The 20,565-nt window shown below is 44.8% G+C and overlaps 1 protein-coding gene across 2 annotated transcripts in view; it reads left to right on the forward strand.

The window, feature by feature from the left end:
- Window positions 1-20,565, forward strand: part of mcu (mitochondrial calcium uniporter) — a 183,580-nt gene that overhangs the window by 128,682 nt on the left and 34,333 nt on the right. For both annotated transcript variants that reach the window (XM_045702319.2, XM_045702320.2), the window contains one exon: window positions 19,630-19,693. In XM_045702319.2, coding sequence (XP_045558275.1) covers window positions 19,630-19,693 — 64 coding nt within the window. The remainder of the gene's footprint in view (window positions 1-19,629; window positions 19,694-20,565) is intronic.

Here is a 20,565-nt window from a genome sequence, read left to right on the forward strand (position 1 = left end):
TTTTCTAGTCTAGGGATTCCTTTACTGCAGTGATCAGCAGTTTACCCCATCCCCCCTCCCTCTTACACACTCTTCTTCTCTGCCTCTCTTCTCTCTCTATACCCCTCCTCCACTACACAAACACACACATTACTCTGACAAGCATGTACCCACACACACACACACTCCTACGCACGTTTTCTTCTACAGGACAAATCAGTCTGCTGCAGAGTAGCTCATGGACGAACACACACCACACACGCCACACACCATCTCTGATGTATCACGCTGTCATACTTCAGCTTCCATTCATCACCATCCCTCCTTGCAGCTATTCATTCTTCCTCTGATCCTTTCATCCTCTACATCTCGGTTTCCTCTCTCTCTCTATCCCCCCCTCTCTCCGTTTCCTCTTTCTCTCCCCTCTCTCTCTCCCTCTTTCCCTCTCTCTCTCTCTCTCTCTATCGTCGCTCTTCTCTCTCTCCTCTTTCCCTCTCTCTCTCTCTATCCTCGCTCTTCTCTCTCTCTCTCTCTCTCTCTCTCTCTCCTTCTTTCCCTTTCTCTCCCCTCTCTCCCTCTCTCTCCTTCTCGCTCTCATTCTCTCTCTGGTGGTATGACATTGATTCCAAGGTTGGGGTGCTATTGACAGGGTTGCTGTTGAATATTTCAGATGGTGTTTCAGTGACTCTGTGTTCTGCTAGGGGAGAGAGGGGATTTTCAGAGCTGGGTGTGTGTTAGCAGTGAAATGGGTAGTTGGCCTCTGGAAGCAACGTCAGCACAAGAAGTGTTCGTCGGGAGCATCATGAAATGGGTTTCCATGGCCGAGCAGCCGCACACAAGCCTAACGCTTCGAACATACTGACAGCGTTGTGGCACAGAATGGTACGCAGTATCATCTGGATATGTGTACAACAGTTCAACATTCACCTTCTGCTACCATTTCTGTCAAGCCGTCTACTCATACAGTATACAGTTGAAGTTAGAAGTTTACATACACTTAGGTTGGAGTCATTAAAACTCGTTTTTCAACCACTCCACAAATTTCTTGTTAACAAACTATAGTTTTGGCAAGTCGGTTAGGACATCTACTTTGTGCATAACACAAGTCATTTTTCCAACAATTGTTTACAGACAGATTATTTCACTTGTAATTCACTGTATCACAATTCCAGTGCGTCAGAAGTTTACATACACTAAGTTGACTGTGCCTTTAAAAAGCTTGGAAAATTCCAGAAAATGATGTCATGGCTTTAGAAGCTTCTGATAGGCTAATTGACATAATTTGAGTCAATTGGTGGTGTACCTGTGGATGTATTTCAAGGCCTACCTTCGAACTCAGTGCCTCTTTTCTTGACATCATGGGAAAATCAAAAGAAATCAGCCAAGACCTCAGAAAATAAATTGTAGACCTCCACATGTCTGGTTCATTCTTGGGAGCAATTTCCAAACGCCTGAAGGTACCACGTTCATCTGTACAAACAATAGTATGCAAGTATAAACACCATGGGACCACGCAGCCATCATACTGCTCAGGAAGGAGACACATTCTGCCTCCTAGAGATGAACGTACTTTGATGCAAAAAGTGCAAATCAATCCTAGAACAACAGCAAAGGACCTTTGTGAAGATGCTGGAGGAAACGGGTACAAAAGTATCTATATCCACAGTAAAACAAGTCCAATATTAACATAACCTGAAAGGCCGTTCAGCAAGGAAGAAGCCACTGCTCCAAAACTGCCTTAAAAAAGCCAGACTACGGTTTGCAACTGCACAGGGGGACAAAGATCGTACTTTTTGGAGAAATGTCCTCTGGTCTGATAAAACAAAAATAGAACTGTTTAGCCATAATGACCATCGTTATGTTAGGAGGAAAAAGGGGGAGGCTTGCAAGCCGAAGAACACCATCCCAACCGTGAAGCACGGGGGTGGCAGCATCATGTTGTGGGGGTGCTTTGCTGCAGGAGGGACTGGTGCACTTCACAAAATAGATGGCATCATGAGGATGGAAAATTATGTGGATATATTGAAGCAACATCTCAAGACATCAGTCAGGAAGTTAAAGCTTGGTCGCAAATGGGTCTTCCAAATGGACAATGACCCCAAGCATACTTCCAAAGTTGTGGCAAAATGGCTTAAGGACAACAAGGTCAAGGTATTGGAGTGGCCATCACAAAGCCCTGCCCTCAATCCCATAGAAAATTTGTGGGCAGAACTGAAAAAGCATGTGCGAGCAAGGAGGCCTACAAACCTGACTCAGTTACACCAGCTCTGTCAGGAGGAATGGGCCAAAATTCACCCAACTTACTGTGGGAAGCTTGTGGAAGGTAACCCAAAACGTTTGACCCAAGTTAAACAATTTAAAGGCAATGCTACCAAATACTAATTGAGAGTATGTAAACTTCTGACCCACTGGGAATGTGATGAATGAAATAAAAGCTGAAATAAATCATTCTCTCTACTATTATTCTGACATTTCACATTCTTAAAATAAAGTGGTGATCCTAACTGACCTAAGACAGGGCATTTTTACTAGGATTAAATCTCAGGAATTGTGAAAAACTGAGTTTAAATGTATTTGGCTAAGGTGTATGTAAACTTCTGACTTCAACTATATGTTCAATAAACCCGATGTACTCACCACACCGAACGCACTGCGACTGCCTCTGCAACGCAGCGTTTCATTGGAAATGAATGTAATTCTGGTGTACCAAAATGCAGTGACACTGTTGGTGTTTTTGAAGCGTGTGTTCGATGCGGTTGGAGAAGTGTAAAGCTCACGGCCATCGGACTCTGGAGCTGTGGAAACGCATTCTCTGGAGTGATGAATCACACTTAACCATCTGGCAGTCCGAATGACGAATCTGGGTTTGGCGGATGCCAGGAGAATGCTATCTGCCCCAATGTATAGTGCCAACTGTAAAGTTTGGTGGAGGAGGCCCCTTAGTTCCAGGGAAGGGAAATCTTAACGCTACAGCATACAATGACATTCTAGATGATTCTGTGCTTCCAAATTTGTGGCAACAGTTTGTGGAAAGCACTTTTCTGTTTCAGCATAACAATGTCCTGTGCACAAAGCAAGGTCCAAACAGAAATGGTTTGTCGAGATCAGTGTGGAAGAACTTGACTGGCCTCCACAGAGCCCTGACCTCAACTCCATCGAACACCTTTGGGATGAATTGGAACGCCGACAGCCAGGCCTAATCGCCTAACATCAGTTCCCAACCTTACTAATGCTCTTGTGGCTGAATAGAAGCAAGTCCCTGCAGCAATGTTCCAACATCTAGTGGAAAGCATTCCCAGAAGAGTGGAGGCTGTTATAGCAGCAAAAGGGGGACCAACTCCATATTAATGCCCATGGTTATAGAATGAGATGTTGGACGAGCAGGTAGTGTAGGATCTGTCTATATATGGAAAAATACATGTTTAAATGTTCTTGTTCTAATGTTGTTTGTTCTGTTCGATTGGTCAACCAAGTCTGGTACAGCCCTAGTTAGAAGTGAAATGGGCCAGAGCCCGTCAGGACTATTCATTAATAACTACAGTGATATGGGAGTTCCAATGCAAAACCTCCATGTCACTGCTAACACACACACACACACACACACACACACACACACACACACACACACACACACACACACACACACACACACACACACACACACCAACACACACACACTCCACACACACACACACACACACACACACACACTCCAACACACACACACACACACACACACACTCCACACACACACACACACACACACACACACACACACACACACACACACACACACACACACACACTCTCCAACACACACTCACACATTACAGAATGGCTCTCGCTGCAGAGTCTGATCAGCAGCAGTCTCAGCAGAGTAATCAGTATTACATTGCACTGCTGCTAATCGACACACACACACACACACACACACACACACACACACACACACACACACACACACACACTCCCTTGGGTAACAGGGTGTGTGTTACGACTAAAATGAGGATGCTATACGACGCACTCACACACTGTCAGGAAGGCAGGGCAATTTAGACTGTGTTTCATGTTGTGCTATCCAGAGTGTGTGTGTGTGTGTGTGTGTGTGAGTGAGTGTTTCGTTGCAGGTGTCTGGCTCCATTTGTCCTCTACATCCTCCAGGTCTGCTTCTGAAACCATAGAGAGAACCAAGATTCGGCTCATACCTTTATAGTTAGTACAAGTTTTGGGGCTCAAAAGGCATTTATTAAAGAAAGGAACTGTAATATTGTGTCAAACTGAGGCGTTTCTTGCTTCATCAGCTGATTCAGAGGTCTAGAGAGAGGCATTGTTATAGCCTCCTAGAGTCTGTTGACACACCCGCTGCGTTCATCTAAGTAACATCATTTTTAAAAATTCACATCAAAATCCTTCAGTTTAAACAAGATATATCAGTTTTATGCATGGGCTGCATCTCAATCCACCGCATCGGCCAATGGGGGCTTTCCGCATCTGTGGTGAAAGGTGGTCGAGCTACATCAGTGTTTCTGAGACAGGGAGACATCCTGAAAAATCTGTCTTCTCAAGAAAACGTCTGTAGTGTCCGAACGGTTTGACCCACAAAAACTAATTTATGACCACTCTATGGAAAGATGAGACTCTCGCGAACACGATGGTGTTCTCCGCTCTAAGTCCCCCATAAGTGTCACGGGATCCGTCTGGAGGTAACCCGGTACCCGGGATCCGTCTGGAGGTAACCCGGTACCCGGGATCCGTCTGGAGGTAACCCGGTACCCGGGATCCGTCTGGAGGTAACCCGGTACCCGGGATCCGTCTGGAGGTAACCCGGTACCCGGGATCCGTCTGGAGGTAACCCGGTACCCGGGATCCGTCTGGAGGTAACCCGGTACCGGGTTAAAAAATGAATGGAAGTATGGAGGTAGTTTTATGCCTACTCTAAAAATGTGGTTAAATATGTGTTAACAAAATATGATATATACAGTGGGTTCCAAAATGACTGGCACCACTGACCGGTAATGCACAAACAATACATGAAACAATATAAACAATATAATTATAGAGAGAAACTGGAAATACCAACGTGACAAATACTGTACTTTGTGTTTCAATGGAACCAACCAAAATCATATGCAATTATTTATAACAAAATAAATTTAACCAAAATCAAGGTTTCATAATTATTGGCACTCCTCATTTAGTACTTAGTGCAACCACCTCTGGCAAGGATAACAGCATGGTGTCTCTTCCTGTAATGTTTGACAAGGTTAAGGAACACATTTGGAGGGATTTTGGACCATTCCTCTATGCAGATCCTTTCAAGATCCTTCACATTCTTGGGTTTGTGCTTATCAACTGCCCTCTTCCAATCCACTCGATTGGATTGAGGTCCGGCGACTGAGATGGCCAGGACAGAACATTGATTTTGTTGTCACAGAACCATTTCTGTGTGGATCTTGAGGTGTGTTTTGGGTCATTGTCTTGTTGGAAAGTCCACCTACGGCCAAGTCCCAGCCCTCTGGCAGAGGCAACCAGATTGCCAGCCAAAATTGCCTGATACTTGCTGGAAGTCATTATGCCATCAATCTTAACCAGTGCCTCTGGACCTCTGGAATTAAAACAGCCCCAAAACATCACTGACCCACCACCATATTTCACCGTGGGTATGAGGTGCCTCTCCTTGTATGCATCTCTGTTTCAACGCCAAACATGCCGATGCTGTATCTGACCAAAACATTCCATTTTGGTCTCATCTGACCAGAGCACCTTCTTCCACTCATAATTTAAAATTACGTTTGGCTAACTCCAAGTGCTTGCGTCTGTGTCTTGGGGTCAGAAAGGGCTTTCTTCTGGAAACCCTTCCAAAGAGCCTGTGGTTGTGGAGGTTGGGTCTGATGGTGCTTTTTGAAACCTGGTGACCCCAAGACGCCACCAAGGCCTGCAATTCTTTCACAGTGATTCTTGGGGATTTTGTTGCTTCTCTCACCATCCTCCTCCCTATCCTGGGGAGCTTAATGCATTTGTGTCCTCTACCTGTGAGGTTTTCAACTGTTCCATATCTTCTGAATGTTTTAATAATTGCCCTGACATTGCTCAGTGATATATTCAATCGTTTGTGGATCTTCCTGTAGCCATTACCAGATTAATGAAGGTCTATGACCATCTGTCTCTTTTCAACTGCCAGTTCTTTTGTTTTCTTCATGGTGTTGGATGACAGCGGGATATTGCATGCGTTACCTCATTTTTATACCCTAGTGAAACAGGAAGTGATGTAATGCCTCAATATAGTTCATTAAGACTTAGAACAAATTTAATAAGTGGAATTGAATTCCTGGTTTAATTTTTGTTGATGTTATTTACAATAATCTGTAAGGGTGCCATTAATTGTGAAACCTTGATTTGGAGGACATAGATTTTTAATTAAATCAATAAATTATTTTGGTGGGTTCCATTGAAACATTAATGAAGTACAGTATTTCTCACATGTTAGTATTTTGAGTTTATCTCTATAATTATATTGTTTATATTTTTTAAGTATTGTTTGTGCATTGCCAGTCAGGGGTGCCAGTAATTTTGGAGCCCACTGTACAGTCGTGGCCAAAAGTTTTGAGAATGACGCAAACATTAATTTTCAGTCTGCTGCCTCAGTTTGTATGATGGCAATTTGCATATACTCCAGAATGTTATGACGAGTGATCAGATGAATTGCAATTAATTGCAAAGTCCTTCTTTGCCATGCAAATGAACTGAATCCCCCCAAAACATTTCCACTGCATTTCAGCCCTGCCACAAAAGGACCAGCTGATATCATGTCAGTGATTCTCTTGTTAACCTCTATGGGCTAGGTGGGACGCAAGCGTGGTGCACTCCATCAACAGCAGGTGCATTTCAAGAGCGGCAATTTGAATCCAAATAAATGTCAAAATTCAAATTTTTCAAACATACAACTATTTTACACCCTTTGAAAGATAAACATCTCCTTAATCTAACCACGTTTTACGATTTCAAAAAGGTTTTACGGCGAAAGCATAAATTTAGAGTATGTTAGGACAGTACATTTACAAGAGTTGTGTGTAATGTTTTGTCAATTCAAAGACAGGTGTCACCAAAACCATAAAACCAGCTAAAATGATGCACTAACCTTTTACAATCTCCATCAGATGACACTCCTAGGACATTATGTTAGACAATGCATGCATTTTTAGTTCTATCAAGTTCATATTTATATCCAAAAACAGCGTTTTACTATGGCATTGATGTTGAGGAAATCGTTTCCCTCCAATAACCGGCAGTCAAGTCAGCACCACAAATTAAATAATTAAAATTAGAAAACATTGGTAAAATATTATATTGTCATTTAAAGAATTATAGATTTACATCTCTTGAACGCAATCAACTTGCCAGATTTAAAAATAACCTTACTGGGAAATCACACTTTGCAATAATCTGAGCACTGCGCCCAGAAAAATACGCGTTGCGATACAGACTAGCCGTCATGTTGGGGAGATCTAAAATCGAAAATACTATGTAAATAATCCATTACCTTTGATTCTCTTCATCAGATGTCACTTCCAGGTATCACAGGTCCATAACGAATGTAGTTTTGTTCAAAAAAGCTCATCATTTATGTCCAAAAATCTCCGTCTTATTAGCACATGATCTAAGCCCGCCGGACTTCACTTCATGAACGAGGGGAAAAAATATATTTACGTTCGTTCAAACATGTCAAACGTTGTATAGCATAAATCATTAGGGCCTTTTTTAACCAGAACATGAATAATATTCAAGGTGGACGAATGCATTCTCTTTTATAACGTATTGGAACGAGGGTACCCAACATGAACTCGCGCGCCAGGTGTCTAATGGGCCATCATCATTCCATGGCTCTTGTTCGGTCAGATCTCCCTCCAGAAGACTCAAAACACTTTGTAAAGGCTGGTGACATCTAGTGGAAGCAATAGGAAGTGCCAAAATATTCCTCAGCCCCTGTGTTTTTCAATGGCATAGGTTTAAAGGTAATACAACACATCAGGTATCCACTTCCTGTCAGAAAATGTCTCAGGGTTTTGCCTGCCAAATGAGTTCTGTTATACTCAGACACCATTCAAACAGTTTTAGAAACTTTAGGGTGTTTTCTATCCATATATAATAAGTATATGCATATTCTAGTTACTGGGTAGGATTAGTAACCAGATTAAATCGGTTACATTTTTTATCCAGCCGTGCAAATACTGCCCCCTAGCCCTAACAGGTTAACACAGGTATGAGTGTTGACGAGGACAAGGCTGGAGATCACTCTTTCATGCTGATTGAGTTCGAATAACAGACTGGAAGCTTCAAAAGGAGGGTGGTGCTTGGAATCATTGTTCTTCCTCTGTCAACCATGGTTACCTGCAAGGAAACACGTGCCGTCATCATCGCTTTGCACAAAAAGGGCTTCACAGGCAAGGATATTGCTGCCAGTAATATTGCACCTAAATCAACCATTTATCGGATCATCAAGAACTTCAAGGAGAGCGGTTATATTGTTGTGAAGAAGGCTTCAGGGCTCCCAAGAAAGTCCAGCAAGCGCCAGGGCCGTCTCCTAAAGTTGATTCAGCTGCAGGATCGGGCACCACCAGTACAGAGCTTGCTCAGGAATGCCAGCAGGCAGGTGTGAGTGCATCTGCATGCACAGTGAAGCGAAGACTTTGAGGATGGCCTGGTGTCAAGAAGGGCAGCAAAGAAGCCACTTCTCTCCAGGAAAAACATCAGGGACAGACTGATATTCTGCAAAAGTTACAGGGATTGGACTGCTGAGGACTGGGGTAAAGTCCTTTTCTCTGATGAATCCCCTTTCCGATTGTTTGGGGCATCCGGAAAAAAGCTTGTCCGGAGAAGACAAGGTGAGCGCTACCATCAGTCCTGTGTCATGCCAACGCTAAGGCATCCTGAGACCATTCATGTGTGGGGTTGCTTCTCAGCCAAGGGAGTGGGTTCACTCACAATTTTGCCTAAGAACACAGCCATGAATAAAGAATGGTACCAACACATCCTCCGAAAGCAACTTCTCCCAACCATCCAGGAACAGTTTGGTGATGAACAATACCTTTTCCAGCATGATGAAGCACCTTGCCATAAGGCAAAACTAAGTGGCTCGGGGAACAAAACATCGATATTTTGGGTCCATGGCCAGGAAACTCCCCAGACCTTAATCCCATTGAGAACTTGTGGTCATTCCTCAAGAGGCGGGTGGACAAACAAAAACCCACAAATTTGGACAACCTCCAAGCATTGATTATGCAAGAATGGCTGCCATCAGTCAGGATGTGGCTCAGAAGTTAATTGACAGTATGCCAGGGCGGATTGTAGAGGTCTTGAAAAAGAAGGGTCAACACTGCAAATATTGACTCTGCATCAACTTCATGTAATTGTCAATAAAAGCCTTTGACACTTATGAAATGCTTGTAATTATACTTCTGTATTCCTTAGTAACATCTGACAAAAATATCTAAAGACACCGAAGCAGCAAACTATGGAAATTAATATTTTTGTCTTTCTCAAAACTTTTGGCCACGACTGTATATATATATATACTGCTCAAAAAAATAAAGGGAACACTTAAACAACACATCTTAGATCTGAATGAAAGAAATAATCTTATTAAATACATTTTTCTTTACATAGTTGAATGTGCTGACAACAAAATCACACAAAAATAATCAATGGAAATCCAATTTATCAACCCATGGAGGTCTGGATTTGGAGTCACACTCAAAATTAAAGTGGAAAACCACACTACAGGCTGATCCAACTTTGATGTAATGTCCTTAAAACAAGTCAAAATGAGACTCAGTAGTGTGTGTGGCCTCCACGTGCCTGTATGACCTCCCTACAACACCTGGGCATGCTCCTGATGAGGTGGCGGATGGTCTCCTGAGGGATCTCCTCCCAGACCTGGACTAAAGCATCCGCCAACTCCTGGACAGTCTGTGGTGCAACGTGGCGTTGGTGGATGGAGCGAGACATGATGTCCCAGATGTGCTCAATTGGATTCAGGTCAGGGGAACGGGCGGGCCAGTCCATAGCATCAATGCCTTCCTCTTGCAGGAACTGCTGACACACTCCAGCCACATGAGGTCTAGCATTGTCTTGCATTAGGAGGAACGCAGGGCCAACCGCACCAGCATATGGTCTCACAAGGGGTCTGAGGATCTCATCTCGGTACCTAATGGCAGTCAGGCTACCTCTGGCGAGCACATGGAGGGCTGTGCGGCCCCCCAAAGAAATGCCACCCCACACCATGACTGACCCACCGCCAAACCGGTCATGCTGGAGGATGTTGCAGGCAGCAGAACGTTCTCCACGGCGTCTCCAGACTCTGTCACGTCTGTCACGTGCTCAGTGTGAACCTGCTTTCATCTGTGAAGAGCACAGGGCGCCAGTGGCGAATTTGCCAATCTTGGTGTTCTCTGGCAAATGCCAAACGTCCTGCACGGTGTTGGGCTGTAAGCACAACCCCCACCTGTGGACGTCGGGCCCTCATACCACCCTCATGGAGTCTGTTTCTGACCATTTGAGCAGGCACATGCACATTTGTGGCTTGCTGGAGGTCATTTTGCAGGGCTCTGGCAGTGCTTCTCCTGCTCCTCCTTCGCACAAAGGCGGAGGTAGCGGTCCTGCTGCTGGGTTGTTGCCCTCTTACGGCCTCCTCCACGTCTCCTGATGTACTGGCCTGTCTCCTGGTAGCGCCTCCATGCTCTGGACACTACGCTGACAGACACAGCAAACCTTCTTGCCACAGCTCGCATTGATGTGCCATCCTGGATGAGCTGCACTACCTGAGCCACTTGTGTGGGTTGTAGACTCCGTCTCATGCTACCACTAGAGTGAAAGCACCGCCAGCATTCAAAAGTGACCAAAACATCAGCCAGGAAGCATAGGAACTGAGAGGTGGTCTGTGGTCCCCACCTGCAGAACCACTCCTTTATTGGGGGTGTCTTGCTAATTGCCTATAATTTCCACCTGTTGTCTATTCCATTTGCACAACAGCATGTGAAATTTATTGTCAATCAGTGTTGCTTCCTAAGTGGACAGTTTGATTTCACAGAAGTGTGATTGACTTGGAGTTACATTGTGTTGTTTAAGTGTTCCCTTTATTTTTTTGAGCAGTGTATATTTCCTGAGCTTTCTTATATCTCCTAGATATAGGACAGACACTTCAAAACCTTATACATTATGATTTGTTTCTTGACTATGTTTTTCTATAGAATTTGGCTACTACTATAGCCTATGTTTTATCAAATAGTTTTTTACCATTTTTTATTTATACGGTGGGCGGAAAAAAGTGTTTTTCTGGATTTTTTTGTTATTCTGTCTCTCACTGTTCAAATAAACCTACAATTACAATTATAGACTGTTCATTTCTTTGTCAGTGGGCAAACGTACAAAATCAGCAGGGGATCAAATACTTTTTTCTCCTCACTGTATACCTAAATGGGTCTTAAAATTCTAAATGAAATAGCTAAATTATCCATGATATGACCATCTTTAAAAAATAAAAAAATTCCATGTCACCTTTAGAAGTAAGGGTAGTTTAGACAGACATACAAAGCCATAGTAAGGGTAGTCTAGACGGACATACAGAGCCATAGTAAGGGTAGTCTTGACGGACACACAGAGCCATAGTAAGGGTAGTCTAGACGGACACACAGAGCCATAGTAAGGGTAGTCTAGACGGACACACAGAGCCGTAGTAAGGGTAGTCAAGACAGACACACAGAGCCATAGTAAGGGTAGTCTAGACGGACACACAGAGCCATAGTAAGGGTAGTCTAGACGGACACACAGAGCCATAGTAAGGGTAGTCTAGACGGACACACAGAGCCATAGTAAGGGTAGTCTAGACGGACACACAGAGCCATAGTAAGGGTAGTCTAGACGGACACACAGAGCCATAGTAAGGGTAGTCTAGACGGACACACAGAGCCATAGTAAGGGTAGTCTAGACGGACACACAGAGCCATAGTAAGGGTAGTCTAGACGGACATACAGAGCCATGGTAAGGCTGTGACTACCATTTATGTTACGTGCATCTGTCCACAAGAGATTAGACCGACACAGTCCAGTATTGTCACCCAATTTCAACAGGCTGTCCACACTGTCTTCAGCCATGTGCACTGAGAGCTACATCTGACTGATTTTCCCCCATCCGGTTCCCAGTAGGATCCCACTGCCAAATCCATGTCATCAAATGTCTGTATTCTACCCCATCCCACATTAAGCTCATTAACAGTTGTTAAAGGGGCAATCTGCAGTTGAAACAATAGCAAAGTGGGTACCCCCACCACTGTTTTGGTAAACATAATCTGTAGACATCTGTTGGGAACTGCTTATATTTGTGTAAATTTAATTGGCATGTGTGAATTGGAAATGTTCAGTTTTTTTTTGCGTATCTCAACTCTCTGTGAGACACCATTGGAGATTGGGGTCACGCCCAGGGTCGCCATTTCAGCAATTTGGGTTACTAGCCCAACACTCTGACCGCTTGGCTACCTGCCGCCATGTAAACAGCTGAGAGATGGAGCTGGTGTGTGCTTTCTGTAACAGTTGTTAAGGTCGGACTTAGTCTGGCTGTTGGATTGAAAGCCCAGTCTGGCTAATGCAGTGTGTTTGGGTCTGGCTGTTGGATTGAAAGCCCAGTCTGGCTAATGCAGTGTGTTTGGCAGACTCATTCTCTGATTGACAGATGGTAAGCTAATCAATGACCGGCTGACTGATTGACTGGCTGACTGTCAGGTGGGACTTGAGTCTGCATGGAATAGCTGCACCCCAGGTTTTACTTTGCCACAGTACAGAGATGGATACAGGGCCCACTGCGCCACAGGGCCCACTGCGCCACAGGGCCCACTGCGCCACAGGGCCCACTGCGCCACAGGTGACTCAAATCAAATATTATTCCTCACATGCTTCATAAACAACAGGTGTAGACTAACAGTGAAATGATTACGGGCCCTTCCCAACAATGGAGAGAGAAAGAAAATATAGAACAATTATAACACCAGGAATAAATACACGATGAGTAACGATAACTTGACTATATACACGGAGTATCAGTACCGGGTCAATGTGCAGGGTTACCAGGTCATTGAGGTAGATATGTACATACAGGTGGGGATAAAGTGACAGATAATAAACAGGAGAAGGAGCGTCTGTGATTGGTCTAAAGAGTTAATGTGAAGTTACAGTGCACATAGTTGGCCCATATTGGAATATCTGAGTCCCCAAGTCCCATCCTGCGTCACAGGGCCCTCTCTGCTCAGTGGAAAGAGATGAGATGTGAAGTCCCAGGTTCATTCTGTTTCTATCGACATCACAGGACCAGCTTCTTCTGTGATACTGGGCCCAGAAAGGACATCACTGGACCAGATTCTACAGGGATACTGGGCCCAGACAGGACATCACAGGACCAGATTCTACAGGGATACTGGGTCCAGACAGGACATCACAGGACCAGATTCTACAGGGATACTGGGTCCAGAGAGGACATCACAGGACCAGATTCTACAGGGATACTGGGTCCAGACAGGACATCACAGGACCAGATTCTACAGGGATACTGGGTCCAGACAGGACTTCACAGGACCAGATTCTACAGGGATACTGGGTCCAGACAGGACATCACAGGACCAGATTCTACAGGGATACTGGGTCCAGACAGGACATCACAGGACCAGATTCTACAGGGATACTGGGTCCAGACAGGACATCGCAGGACCAGATTCTACAGGGATACTGGGTCCAGAGAGGGAAGAGAAGACTGTAGTTTATGAGGCAGGGCTAGAGAGGAGAGAGAGAGTTGAGAAAGTCATGTTTATTGTTCATTTCCGATTTGTTTATTTCACTTTTGTTTCACTTGCTTTGGCAATGTGAACATACTGTCGGTTTCCCATGCTAATAAAGCCCAATTGAATTGAGAGAGAGGGAGAAAGAGAGAACAGAAAGAGAGAACAGAAAGAGAGAGAGGTCGGGGCTGGGTTATGTTAGTTCAGTTCCCTTTGACGGGAATTAGTCTTGGATCTTCAACACTCTTAAGTTAAAAAGTTAGACATATGCACAGTGAGCACAGAGTAGTATAGCCTCTAGCTGTAATCTAGGACTCTGTGATGATGAGGGAACCAGAGTAAAGCGTTCTCAGAATCTGCCTGCAACCTAAAAATAAACATTCCCAAAACAGGCGACATGTTCACTTCTGTTCTCAGAACGTTTAAAAAAAAAAAATTTGCCTGTCAGGAAACGTATGGCTTCGTTCCCACAACCAATGTGAAACCAAAAAACATACGTTCATACAACTTCCATGAAATAAAAATGTGCTAGCTGGGTAGATTCTCCCATGCCTTAGTAAGTTAGTTAGCATGTTTTAATTCAGTAAATCCTATTTAAAGCACCAGGCAGGAGAGGGGTTGGGCTGACTGGTAGACTGACTGGATGGGTGGATGTCTGTGTGTGGGTGGGTGGGTGGGTGTACACTGATGTCTATTTAAGGCAGTTGAAGCAGCAGGGGTGTACTTCAGCTATGGGGGCCATACTAAGTGCCAGGAATATAGAGTGGGAGAGGGAGAGAGAGGTTTTGGTATCTCAAATTTGAATGTAATGTTTGTAATTTTGTCTTTTAAGATGTTTTATTTGTTTTGACCGTAGAGCAGCATTTTGGAAACAAGGTGTTGTATATATTTTTACCCAAATAAATTAAATTAAATTAAATTCAGGGCTAGGAGAACATATTCATTTGAAGGCTCTAATCAGGCCTGTTCCCTGGCTATATGAGATGTACTGTAGGTTCACTCAGCTCTGATCAGGCCTGTTCCCTGGCTATATGAGATGTACTGTAGGTTAGCTAAACTCTGATCAGGCCTGTTCCCTGGCTATATGAGATGTACTGTAGGTTCGCTAAACTCTGATCAGGCCTGGTCCCTGGCTATATGAGATGTACTGTAGGTTCACTCAGCTCTGATCAGGCCTGGTCCCTGGCTATATGAGATGTACTGTAGGTTCACTCGGCTCTGATCAGGCCTGGTCCCTGGCTATATGAGATGTACTGTAGGTTCACTCAGCTCTGATCAGGCCTGGTCCCTGGCTATATGAGATGTACTGTAGGTTCACTCAGCTCTGATCAGGCCTGGTCCCTGTACTGCAGGCTGGCTAATATAAATATCATCAATAGAATGGACCTCCCGTTTCAAGTCAATGATGGCATAATGGCCTTTCTATATACAGTGCCTTGCGAAAGTATTCGGCCCCCTTGAACTTTTCGACCTTTTGCCACATTTCAGGCTTCAAACATAAAGATATAAAACTGTAATTTTTTGTGAAGAATCAACAACAAGTGGGACACAATCATGAAGTGGAATGAAATTTATTGGATCTTTCAAACTTTTTTAACAAATAAAAAACTGAAAAATTGGGCGTGCAAAATTATTCAGCCCCTTTACTTTCAGTGCAGCAAACTCTCTCCAGAAGTTTAGTGAGGATCTCTGAATGATCCAATGTTGACCTAAATGACCAATGATGATAAATAGAATCCACCTGTGTGTAATCAAGTCTCCATATAAATGCACCTGCTCTGTGATAGTCTCAGAGGTCTGTTTAAAGTGCAGAGAGCATCATGAAGAACAAGGAACACACCAGGCAGGTCCGAGATACTGTTGTGGAGAAGTTTAAAGCCGGATTTGGATACAAAAAGATTTCCCAAGCTTTAAATATCCCAAGGAGTACTGTGCAAGCGACAATATTGAAATGGAAGGAGTATCAGACCACTGCAAATCTACGAAGACCCGGCCGGTCCCTCTAAACTTTCAGCTCATACAAGGAGAAGACTGATCAGAGATGCAGCCAAGAGGCCCATGATCACTCTGGATGAACTGCAGAGATCTACAGCTGATGTGGGAGACTCTGTCCATAGGGCAACAATCAGTCGTATACTGCACAAATCTGGCCTTTATGGAAGAGTGGCAAGAAGAAAGCCATTTCTTAAAGATATCCATAAAAAGTGTCGTTTAAAGTTTGCCACTAGCCACCTGGGAGACACACCAAACATGTGGAAGAAGGTCAGATGAAACCAAAATCGAACTTTTTGGCAACAATGCAAAACGTTAGGTTTGGCGTAAAAGCAACACAGCTCATCACCCTGAACACACTATCCCCACTGTCAAACATGGTGGTGGCAGCATCATGGTTTGGGCCTGCTTTTCTTCAGCAGGGGCAGGGAAGATGGTTAAAATTGATGGGAAGATGGATGGAGCCAAATACAGGACCATTCTGGAAGAAAACCTGATGGAGTCTGCAAAAGACCTGAGACTGGGACGGAGATTTGTCTTCCAACAAGACAATGATCCAAAACATAAAGCAAAATCTACAATGGAATGGTTCACAAATAAACATATCCAGGTGTTAGAATGGCCAAGTCAAAGTCCAGACCTGAATCCAATCGAGAATCTGTGGAAAGAACTGAAAACTGCTGTTCACAAACGCTCTCCATCCAACCTCACTGAGCTCGAACTGTTTTGCAAGGAGGAATGGGCAAAAATGTCAGTCTCTCGATGTGCAAAACTGATAGAGACATACCCCAAGCGACTTACAGCTGTAATCGCAGCAAAAGGTGGCGCTACAAAGTATTAACTTAAGGGGGCTGAATAATTTTGCACGGCCAATTTTTCAGGTTTTTATTTGTTAAAAAAGTTTGAAATATCCAATAAATTTCGTTCCACTTCATAATTGTGTCCCACTTGTTGTTGATTCTTCACAAGAAATTACAGTTTTATATCTTTATGTTTGAAGCCTGAAATGTGGCAAAAGGTCAAAGTTCAAGGGGGCCGAATACTTTCGCAAGGAACTGTATTCTATATCTGTGGGCTGACTGGCATAGAACAGCAATGCTGCACATCCATGTCACCTGATCGTACCCAACACCCTGACGGAGGCGTACCCAACACCCTGACGGGGAGATGTACCCAACACCCTGACGGGGAGATGTACCCAACACCCTGACGGGGAGGCGTACCCAACACCCTGACGGGGAGACGTACCCAACACCCTGACGGGGAGGCGTACCCAACACCCTGACGGGGAGACGTACCCAACACCCTGACGGGGAGACGTACCCAACACCCTGACGGGGAGACGTACCCAACACCCTGACGGAGGCGTACCCAACACCCTGACGGGGAGGCGTACCCAACACCCTGACGGGGAGACGTACCCAACACCCTGACGGGGAGACGTACCCAACACCCTGACGGGGAGACGTACCCAACACCCTGACGGGGAGACGTACCCAACACCCTGACGGGGAGGCGTACCCAACACCCTGACGGGGAGACGTACCCAACACCCTGACGGGGAGACGTACCCAACACCCTGACGGGGAGACGTACCCAACACCCTGACGGAGACGTACCCAACACCCTGACGGAGGCGTACCCAACACCCTGTTTCTCATCCTCGTGCACTCTCCTCCCCCTCCTTTAGTTTTCTCTCTGTGAGTAATTCTGACAGGCCCTGTCTGCCTTTAAAAGGCTTCCTCTCTGCTCAGGGCAACAGTGACATGCTGTCTTGTGTTGTCCCTAAACTAATTCAACTCATGTGGAGACCATATAGGAACTAACTCTGGGAGGGAGGGTCCTACCACCTCTTCTACGTAGTCTCCCTCCCTCCCTGCTCAGACAGCTGTGTGTGTTGTAACTTGTTTCTACTGTGTAAAACTCTCTCATTACTGTCAGTCAGAATGCATTCAGGTGCTTATCACACACACACACACTATGCAGGCCACGTATTGTGTTCCTCACTTCTGTTTCATTGTCACATTCCTTTCTGTCTGTGTCTATTCCTTTAGGTGGTGGTTCATGTGGGTTTGGCGTAGTTGTTGTTGCTGGTTTTCCATAACAGAGTAGTTTAGCTGTGTCTCTGTCTCTGTCTCTGTCTCTGTCTCTGTCTCTGTGTCTGTGTCTGTGTCTGTGTCTGTGTCTGTGTCTGTGTCTGTCTCTGTCTCTGTCTCTGTCTCTGTCTCTGTCTCTGTGTCTGTGTCTGTCTCTGTCTCTGTCTCTGTCTCTGTCTCTGTCTCTGTCTCTGTGTCTGTGTCTGTCTCTGTCTCTGTCTGTCGTCTGTGTCTGTGTCTGTGTCTGTGTCTGTGTCTCTGTCTGTGTCTCTGTCTGTGTCTGTGTACACTGTGAGGCTCCTGGGGAGAACATGTTCTTGTCTAGAGGGAGATGTATACACCCATGTACAGGATACAGTGTGAACAATACTTCATTATACACCCATGTACAGGATACAGCGTGAACAATACTTCATTATACACCCATGTACAGGATACAGCGTGAACAATACTTCATTATACACCCATGTACAGGATACAGCGTGAACAATACTTCATTATACACCCATGTACAGGATACAGCGTGAACAATACTTCATTATACACCCATGTACAGGATATAGCGTGAACAATACTTCATTATACACCCATGTACAGGATACAGTGTGAACAATACTTCATTATACACCCATGTACAGGATACAGTGTGAACAATACTTCATTATACACACATGTACAGGATACAGTGTGAACAATACTTCATTATACACCCATGTACAGGATACAGTGTGAACAATACTTCATTATACACCCATGTACAGGATACAGTGTGAACAATACTTCATTATACACCCATGTACAGGATACAGTGTGAACAATACTTCATTATACACCCATGTACAGGATACAGTGTGAACAATACTTCATTATACACCCATGTACAGGATACAGTGTGAACAATACTTCATTATACACCCATGTACAGGATACAGTGTGAACAATACTTCATTATACACCCATGTACAGGATACTGTGTGAACAATACTTCATTATACACCCATGTACAGGATACTGCGTGAACAATACTTCATTATACACACATGTACAGGATACAGCGTGAACAATACTTCATTATACACCCATGTACAGGATACAGCGTGAACAATACTTCATTATACACCCATGTACAGGATACAGCGTGAACAATACTTCATTATACACACATGTACAGGATACAGCGTGAACAAAACTTCATTATACACACATGTACAGGATACAGCGTGAACAATACTTCATTATACACACATGTACAGGATACAGCGTGAACAATAAATCATTATACACACATGTACAGGATACAGTGTGAACAATACTTCATTATACACACATGTACAGGATACAGTGTGAACAATACTTCATTATACACACATGTACAGGATACAGTGTGAACAATACTTCATTATACACACATGTACAGGATACAGTGTGAACAATACTTCATTATACACACATGTACAGGATACAGTGTGAACATTTAGATCCAACAGCGGTTGATTCCTGTAAAATAATGTTTGGGTAAACTATATATACTGTCTGTCCTTTTTTAATTCAAATCGAACGTTATTTATTTCAGCACATTGTGTACAAACTGATTTGTCTGTTTATATGAAGAGGCTGAACTGGTATTTGTAAAGTTGATTTCAAACAGACAATATAATACTTTTCTTTCTCTCTCTCTCTCTCTCTCTCTCTCTCTCTCTCTCTCTCTCTCTCTCTCTCTCTCTCTCTCTCTCTCTCTCTAGGGATGGAGGGGCGCCCCCTCATGGCAGGGCCAGAGACTACTGAGTTCCTCCACCGCTCCAGAAGGTGAGTGTTTATACCGCACTCTGGCATGGAGCCATTCTGGGTAATGTGGTTTGGTGCTGACGGCTGAGTCATATAGATTTTTCAGTCAACACCAATGTGGTTGTGAGATAGCTGACTCTGAGATGGTGCTCAAGGTAGAGCCTCAGGCCTCAAGTCAAAGGTAGAGAGGGTAAGGGCTTCCCCTGTCAGATCCAGAGTGGGAGAGAGGGGTAGGGGCTTCCCCTGTCAGATCCAGAGTGGTAGAGAGGGGTAGGGGCTTCCCCTGTCAGATCCAGAGAGGTAGAGAGGGGTAGGGGCTTCCCCTGTCAGATCCAGAGAGGTAGAGAGGGGTAGGGGCTTCCCCTGTCAGATCCAGAGTGGTAGAGAGGGGTAGGGGCTTCCCCTGTCAGATCCAGAGGGGTAGGGGCTTCCCCTGTCAGATCCAGAGGGGTAGAGAGGGGTAGGGGGCTTCCCCTGTCAGGTAGAGAGGGGTAGGGGCTTCCCCTGTCAGATCCAGAGAGGTAGAGAGGGGTAGGGGCTTCCCCTGTCAGATCCAGAGAGGTTGAGAGAGTTAGGGGCTTCCCCTGTCAGATCCAGAGAGGTAGAGAGGGGAAGGGGGTTCCCCTGTCAGATCCAGAGTGGTAGAGAGGGGTAGGGGCTTCCCCTATCAGATCCAGAGAGGTTGAGAGGGGAAGGGGCTTCCCCTGTCAGATCCAGAGAGGGGTAGGGGCTTCCCCTATCAGATCCAGAGCGGTAGAGAGGGGTAGGGGCTTCCCCTGTCAGATCCAGAGAGGTAGAGAGGGGTAGGGCTTCCCCTGTCAGATCCAGAGAGGTAGAGAGGGGTAGGGCTTCCCCTGTCAGATCCAGAGGTAGAGAGGGGTAGGGGCTTCCCC

This window comes from Salmo salar, chromosome 19, assembly GCF_965601325.2.
Source record: "Salmo salar chromosome 19, fSalSal1, whole genome shotgun sequence".
NCBI classification, from domain to species: Eukaryota; Metazoa; Chordata; class Actinopteri; order Salmoniformes; family Salmonidae; genus Salmo; species Salmo salar.